Source organism: Bombus vosnesenskii, unplaced genomic scaffold, assembly GCF_011952255.1.
Source record: "Bombus vosnesenskii isolate JDL3184/JDL3185 unplaced genomic scaffold, Bvos_JDL3184-5_v1.1 scf7180000013555, whole genome shotgun sequence".
NCBI lineage: Eukaryota > Metazoa > Arthropoda > Insecta > Hymenoptera > Apidae > Bombus > Bombus vosnesenskii.
Genome location: NW_022883116.1, coordinates 2,276 through 10,866, shown reverse-complemented (window position 1 = coordinate 10,866; position 8,591 = coordinate 2,276). Strand labels below are relative to the sequence as shown.

Sequence of the window (8,591 nt, the reverse complement as noted above, 5' to 3'; positions counted from 1 at the left end):
TCTTTAATATCGAGACGCGCACGTGGATAGATTTGACGCCATTATTGTAATGGTAGTGGCAGGACGTACGCGTGGTGCCGAACGATGCGCAGGCGAGGTGGTTTGTCGCGTCGATGTGTGGCGTCGCCACCTTACGGGCAGCACACTAGGGTATGTACGGCCGGCTCGACTTAAGTTCCTATTATGAAGAAATAAAGTCGGGTCGACCAGAGTTCTAGTTATATATCGTTTATTTTATTTATTTTATTTATTTTATTTATTTTGCCACTCGAGCCAAACTTCCTTGGTGAATAAATAAGAATAAATGAGTATGAAGGGTGCTGCGTACGTGGAGGCTTTATTTGAGTTACGCGGCGTCGTGTGGGTTGGGGAATGCAGGTATATGCGTTTCTTATATATATTATTTATTTACTTTACTCGTTTATTTATTTATTTATTTAACTATTGGTTGATTATTTATTATTTATTTGTTTTGATATTATTTATTTATTTACTTATTTATTATTAATATTTATTATTAGTTATGTTGGTTTATTTATTATTTAGTTATTATTCATTTATTTATTTATTTAGTTAGCTGATTGTTTATTTATTTATTACTATATTATCTATTTATACATGCGGTGATCTGCGTATGTATCATCAGGCCTCTTATTGAAGCGCAGGCGTTAGCTTGATATATTTAGTTTATTTTAGCGTTATATAAATTTAGCTTGATAGATTTAGTTTATTGTAGCTGTGTAGAAATTTCTAAGATAATATTTAATTATGAGGATATTACTATGTGTTGCTCCTAGATACTTATTTATTTATTTATTCGTTATATATGTCTTATTTCTATTATACTGGCTCTTTGTTGACGACTTGGCGAGTTCTTTCGGTTATGATTGGATACATTCGAACGGTTTTGGCTAGGAGGTGGAACCCCAGGCACCCCCTTGTACAGTAGCAGCGACTGGGGCAAAGGCGAACAGCAAGAGGTTGGCGGTTAGTATTGAAAACCCAAGGATAGTGTCGGACATCAGAATAAGTCACAACGTCACCATATCGGTTGCACCGAGGATTAGGGGGGACGAGGAAGGTGATCCCTTTAAGCCTAGTAGGAAAATTCAGAGGAGTCCCACGATTGGTGGTAGGCCCGATATTGAAGTAGCGGAAGAATTGGTGGTGTACCGAAACTGGATTGAAATTAGCTCAAGACAAGACGGAGGTGATTCTACTTACCGGAAATCGTATCACAAGGTCAAGGACGTCAATATGGGCAAGTACCTGTTGATGACTAAATAGAAGGTTAGGTATCTTGGGGTGCAATAGGACAATAATAGAAAATTCTCATTACATCTAGGAAAGGTGTGTGTCATGGTTGATACCCTAATAGGAGCGATTAGGACATCGTTGCCGAACGTCAATGGGCCCATCGACTCAGTTAGGAAACTATTACGGAGTGCGGGAGTCGGTGGTGCTTTATGCCACACCGATATGTGTCAAAGCCCTAGCAATACGGAAAAACAATAACATTCCGAAGATGTCGATAGTGATCGAATAAAAGATGAAGGGAAGAGTAGCTCTACTGCAGAGAGGATAATTGGACCAGAAAGCTGATTGACGACGCCTGCATTTTTAATAGAGAACGATTAGGAAAGAGACACACCCAAGATGCTGGGATTGTGATGTCGAAGGTGAAGATGCAGAGCATGCGTTGTTCAATTGCCCCAGATGGGACAATGGATAATTACGTTGTTGGATAATTACGTAGGCGAAATACTGGCAACCAATAACGTAATCGACGTGGTCGTCAATAGCGAGGAGAACTGGGCTAGATTCCAAGGGCTTTGCCGAAAGAAAATGATAGCTCAATCAGGTAGACAAGATAAGGAGAGGAACATGGAGAGAAGAAGGAGAGGATTAACTAGAAGAAGATCATAATAAGATGAGAGGTACACTCAGTAAGAAGACCAACCCTGAAGTAATGCCGAGAGGTGGTTCCAGGGTTGGTTCTTGTACCGATAGAGGAGAGAGACAGAGGAGGGGTTTTTTGGTGGGTAGAGGTGCTATCATCTTGCCAAGTCCCGCATAATCCAGGCGCGCGCTAACGTACCTAGTTATGCGTAACTGCATTCTCCTCTCCTCTCAAAACAAAAAAATGTGCAAAATAGGAATGAGTATGGATATGAATTTTTAAATTACTATCTGTCAATAAATATCCACAATTAGTAAATTTAGGTTTAAGATTATATTATATTTGGGTTAATATACAAATGCGAATGATCTTTTACTATGAAATGCATAAAATAAAAGTAGATATCAATTGGTGCCACCAGATGACTTGTTATTTTGCGTGTTAAGTAAATATACCACAAAATTTCAGTTGATATAATAACCGTCACTTGTTGATAAAATATCGTTGATGTTTGGATAAGGTATGTATTTCTGTTTGTTTTAAAATAAAAACAACAGGTTGTAATAGACGTACGATTATAAATTGTAACGTATCGCTATTAAAAATCATTTTTGTTCTTCTGGAAGATTAGGGAAGAATACTATTCTTTGTTTGTATTCAAGTAAGGACAACGAGAGAGTGAGTGAAGCGTAAAGCATTAGAAAGCGTAGGCGAGAATTTATCTTCAGTAACATTAGTGATGTATGCCTGAAAAAGGCAAACGCGTGTAGAATCTGTGGTTTCAGTTTAATGTTTATACCGATGCAGTTATCTCTTCCTGGCAGACGAATAGTGTTTTTCTAACGCCATATTACGTTTCACCTTCTCTGAGTAGAAATTCGTGATACTCGCAAGTTTAATATTTCAAGTCCTGGCATAATCATTCATTGATTCGGTGTAATTAATACTTGGTTAGGTACATGTCGAAATTTGTTTGATTCATTAAGAATGAAAGTAGCGAAAAAATGATTTTGACGGGAACTCTGTTCTTCTATACGAAAAAATGTCAATAAAGAGATATTTTAGTTTCCACTGAAATGAACAAATTATTGAAGGTTTTGAGGATTTCGAATTTTGCAGGAAAACAAGTAGTGCGCAGTTTTTCATGACAAGCGATTTACTCAGTAATTGGAAATAACCAATAGCATTTTTTGTTTAAAAAGAATGGAATTGAAACTAATCAATTATATTATCAAATATATTAGATGCTATTTTAGTACACAGTACTGACTTAGAAGTTGTTGCTAGAAATGCGAAAAAAGGTTTACATTTCATGACATCGACATTGGAAAAGGTGGAAAATGTCTCAATTCGACATGTATATTTATCTTTTTGTTATGTTTACCGATTTTTCGGAAACGGCTTGATCAATCGGAATGACACTTTTTGCTCCTTGTAAGACATAATTTTCCGTTGGTTCAGATATAAAATATTTTTCCATTTCTTTTTTGTAAACTATTTTTTTTTTACAAAAATCCAATTTTTATGTATACAAATTCATCAGTTATTCTGGATTGGATCGAGCTATCGAGATGAAACCTTTTGCATCTTTTAAGAGTAGTCCATTGACTGGTCCCGTTTGCAAAATGTCTCCTTTTTGTTCATTGTTAAGTATTATTATTGCAAAGAATTCGTTATTTATCAATTTCATTTACGTCTGCTCAGTGATTATTCTGCAACTGTTGGTCTGATAACGAGATGATTCTAAAACAACAGCCTGAGCAAGTAGTTTGAAATCGTGTTTTTCAACTTAGTCTTCAATTCGTGTTTCCATTGCGCGAAACATTGGCTGGTTGTTATTGTTGCTGTCGTATAAGAGAAATTTCTTGACATATCTGCGTACATCGTATTTTGTCCCTAATATTTCAGAGGTGTACAGCTAGAATAAAATTGTCTTTCACTTGCTTATATTAATTTCTACTGTCCATAAATAGCCATGCATTTTGTCGAATATTTGTTGTAGATGGCTTTCGGATTTTAAAGCTTTATTGTCTCTCGCGCATATTAGTAGGTCATTCGCGAATATTATCGCTTCTTTATTTTTATCGCTATTTGCGCTACAATTTACATCGCTATAAATTAAATAAAATGGGGGAGTTCACGGCTTCTTGTTATGGGTCGTCTTTGATTTTAGATACTTTGTTTAAACTGTTCTGGCTGTTACGTAAAATTGTTTGTTACGTAACATGTTCTAAATTATGACTATTATTTGGTGTAATCTATCTAAGTACTATCCATAGCGCTGCTTGACTTCCGTAAATGGACGAGAACGAGTGTTATTTATATTTCTATATGTCGGAGATGAAAGGACACCGGAACCTTCCCTTTGGAACTTTGGGAAGATCCCTTAACACTGTAACCTAGATTCTACCATAGCCGTAATTAAGCAATTATCGTCATTCAATCCGATTGTATTTTCTCGAGATATGTGACAATGAGCTTCGGCTCGAGGCGACAACCAGTCGCCGAACGTAGCCGCGGTCAAGGAATCAACGTTTTGTCTAACAAAGGTATGGAGTAATCGTGTAGCTCTCGTCAAAAAGTGTTGAAGTGGTCATTACTTCCAGGAAAACTCTACATCTGGTCTTTTTAGTTTTCTCAAGTACTGAAACCATCGAGAGCGTATAGACAAAAGACAGCGACGAAGGCAGACCTTAAACAGTAGACAGGCGACGTTGGCTTCGGAGTTTTCAGTTATAGGGTAACACTGCTAGCGTGCGGATTTGGACCAGTTCAAATTGTATTCTTACTTATAATTACACTTCTGTATGAAAATATATTATCTACCTTACAATTTATCCACGACTTTCTCTGTTTATACATCAAATAACCTCAACAAAAAAAAAATAGTTGTAGTGGCACTCGACAGTAAACATTCCAACCGTTGCTGTTCGTGGATCACGACATGCAGATCCTCTTCATCTCCACAGTACATGTTCAGCTAGCCTGAGGACCCGTTATAAATCTCAAGATATAGTTAACTAAGGTCCTTCAAACAGACAAACAGTTTTTGTCCCAACTACGAAAAGATAGGGGAAATCTATGTTTCTCACGAACGACGTTTCCTGCTAGCAACTTTCTCTCAACGTCACTTTCCCTCACTTTCCGGACGAAGGCATCTCTCCGCGAATCCGATGATCTCATGTTCTGCGACACACCCCATCATAGTTTTCCTCTGCAGCATCATCACGACGGAAAGTTATTCTCTCGTGAGGTCACATCAGCGAGTTACATAGCGTCTTTACGCTCGGTGAATATTCTACTTTTTAACAAATAGTTATTTTAGTAATACTTGTAGCGTAGACAAGCAAGTTGAGTAGAACTTGGACTTTGAAAAAAAAGGGCATTTTGTTATCCCGCTGACCGCGGATTCGTTATTGAACCTAGGATCATTGTCATTGGCTTCTCGAGTATCTAATTACCACGGTTACTTGTCAAATGCTGTAATAATCCTATTTGCAGTAGTAAATATTGCATAACAATAATGTCTAATCCAAATGAAGATTCGTTTCACGCCCCTAACCCTAGTCATAATGTGAACCCGACATATATATAACATTTATTGCCCGAGAAAATACATATTACACGTATATATTCTTAATAAAGAAAGAATTTCAGTTGGAATGTGGTTTTGGCAAAAGTACCGTTACGCGACGGTATGACGTAGCCATACAATATTTTGTGTCGGATTTACATTTTTAACATTTCAGTTAATGATTGAATTTAAGTCGCTACAAAAGTGACACTTTTCTACAATATTGTTTTTCCTTTCTTCAGGAGAAGAATGCGAGAACGAGTGTACTCAATGTGGTATGAGCGTTTGCTGAAGTAACTAGTTTTGTTATTCGATATTACTGTACTAAAAATATCTATAACCTATAAATGGTATATAATGGTTAAATATGTATTGAGGATGATCTCAGACACTTACATTTGAACCAATTTGGCTTTTCTGTTTAAATCAAATCGGGCAACCGTACATCTGGATCAGCTTTATTAGAAGTTTGCAGCAGAATATTTTTACTTTATTATTTAGTTGTTTGCAGTAGATTCGTGTGTTTGTTCGATTTGAAATCCGAATGTATATCTAAATAGCAAACGACTTTTTTGTGAGGGATGGATATGTTGCTATTGTATCGTAGATATCGTGTAGGCGGAATTGCTTTTTGCATCTGATATTTTGGAAATGTACGGCCCGAACAGAATTGTTTTGAATTCGCTTATATTAATTTGTGATTTCCAAATTATTTTTATTACGTGGTGTGGAAGCTCTCTTTTTCGAGCTTAAGGAAAGAAATCCAGCCAGAATGTGTTGAATGCCCTCTCTAAATCTATGAACACCGCTTCGACGCAATCACTCTCGTCTCTTGCCCAAGAGATATATGATGAATTTTGTAATTGCATGTATCGTTGAATGTTTAAATTTGAAGCCAAATTGGGTGCCCGGAATTAGGTTATTTTCAATGTATATAGTGTTATTTATCATAGATTCGGATACTTTATAAATGTTGAGTAAGAGTCTAATTCATCGGTATAGCTGACAGAATCACTGTTGCTTTTCCTTCTTTTTTTAATGCTACTGCCTTTCTTGTTTTCCAGAATGGAGAAATAGTTGGCATTTAAGCAATTGTTAAATATTATGCTGCAGGAGTAGATGTGTGAAAGGTGCGTAAATATAGTAGGTAGGTTCTTTTAAATCAATGTTACCAAATTCGATAATTTTTTTTATTGTTCATTTTTGAAGGTTAGATCTAACTTATTTTAATTTGTGGAAATGTCAGATAGAATTAAATCTGGATTGTCAACTTAGTATGCGTTGCGTCAGTTTGTTCGTTGTTTGTGCGATTATGCTGGTTACTTGATATATTCTTATGTGGCTATTTTGTGTGTGGACTGTTTCAATGCGTGCTCTTAGTATAGACGATTAGTTTATGACTTCCCAAATTAGCCTTTTTAGGCCCTTTATTTGGAGATACTCAAGGTTTCGTCTATGTAACGCGGAGCGTGCCCATGCGGCCCAGCAGTCACGTACCCCCAAGTAGACTCTGACCGTTTTTCCCATTCGGTATATGCTGAATATTTCAGTTGGAATTCAGTCGTCTTTGCCAATATCCTAAGCTTTCTCCTTATACTTTATAACCATCCAGACAATAAATGTTATTTCTCTATGTTAGTATGTTTAGTATCTCATGGTTTTCGATAATGATTATCTTATTGTCTTCGTCGAATTGTGTGACGGTACATGTCGGCTTTCATGAGTTCCTATTTGTATCCGTTCTGGTTGTGTCAGAGTATATCACTTATGTTGTGGTTTTTTGGGCGGAAGACGCAGTTAATCGATGGTGAAAGTTCTTTGGGTTTTTATTTGGATATGTTTTCCATTCTACATTTCCAGTAGTTTCTTATGAAGTTGTGGAAAGCTTTTCTAATTTCGTATTCACTCTCGTTGTTCCTCTGTTATTCTGCTCTTCTTTTTCTTTTCCAGCAACGCTAGTAATTTTTCACCGTTGCGTTTGATCTTTTATTTTAATGTACTAATTCTTTGTAGGATGATTGGTTCCCCGTGTTACTATCCTTTTTCTTGTTTTTATCTTTTGTGCTTTAGATGATTTCTATAGACATGATTTCTATAGGTAATCCGGGTACGGAATTCGATCTTTTCATGTTTTCGCTTGGTTTCAATAGTACTTTTATGCACTGTACTAGTTCCACTTCGTTTAATTCTTCTGTTATCCGTTTATTCATTGGTGTTAATTCTATGCGAAAAAACATTTGCGTAATAAAAACTAGGACTTTGTTTGAATATAACAGAATTTTTCTGTCAAAATCCAGGAAAAGATACTTACTTTTGCTACGTTTATGACTCCTTTCATATACTTGCACGGTGTGGTATTTTTCGAAGCAATTGCGTGTATGCAGGGCCGGTTTAACCAAACGAGTGGCATAATAGTACATCGATTCTCTTCTTCTACCTTTGATTTTCCGTGTACAACATACCACACGATCTTTACTTCCTTCTGTGTCATCTCGCCGAATGACATGTAAAAGGCCGTTTAGTCTTTCTGCTGTTCCAGAAGATGATGAAGTATTCTTGAGGTCGGCGTCACGAAAATGCCCAATTAATTGACCCATCAAGCGACGTACGAATTGCAAATGCGTTATTTTGTTTTTATTCTTTTTCTTCTGGTTTGCGTTGTATAATAAGTAAGAATTTATTGTTGATATTTCCAATCCGCAAAAAAGTAATTTTCGCCTCCATTTTTGGGACTTTCGTATAAAACGGTATGTAGCTGTTTACTGGTCTGCTTTACACCGCCCATATATTCGTGGCGGCACTCGCCGACGGAACTCTTGTCGATGGCTTCGCGATACAAAGCGCCATATCATGAAAGTGTAAGGCCGACATGCTTCCTACATCCTTCCGTCGAATATTTGGAAGAAGACATACGTGACAACGGTCGCGAACGCCTAACGAACGCGTGCGTAGTGCGGATATCGAGGGGCAAGAAAAGAAATAGTCGTTCGTATTCGAGTTCCTTTCCCGACGTTCCGCGCAGCGAAATTGAAAGGGGCGATCTGAAAAAAGCAGAGTAAACTGGAGTAGTTTTGACCTGTATACCAGGTTCAAAAGGTAATTTAAACGTTTCGGTAT

General features: G+C 37.0%; 1 protein-coding gene across 1 annotated transcript; it reads right to left on the bottom strand.

Annotated features, from left to right (window-relative positions):
- Positions 1-7,355: 7,355 nt before the first annotated feature.
- Positions 7,356-8,167, bottom strand: LOC117238597. Its single transcript, XM_033503623.1, has 2 exons — positions 7,786-8,167; positions 7,356-7,695 (listed from the first exon to the last, which is right to left on the bottom strand). Exons 1-2 carry the CDS (start codon positions 8,069-8,071, stop codon positions 7,541-7,543), a joined length of 441 nt encoding a protein of 146 aa, XP_033359514.1. The 5' UTR covers positions 8,072-8,167; the 3' UTR covers positions 7,356-7,540.
- Positions 8,168-8,591: the final 424 nt, after the last annotated feature.

Excerpts from the sequence above, each read along its gene's own strand:
- LOC117238597 (XM_033503623.1), bottom strand. The coding sequence starts at position 8,071 with ATGGGTCAATTAATTGGGCATTTTCGTGACGCCGACCTCAAGAATACT. Across the intron at positions 7,696-7,785 it reads GAGTCATAAACGTAGCAAAA|AATTAACACCAATGAATAAA; the intron begins GTAAGTATCTTT and ends TTTTTCGCATAG.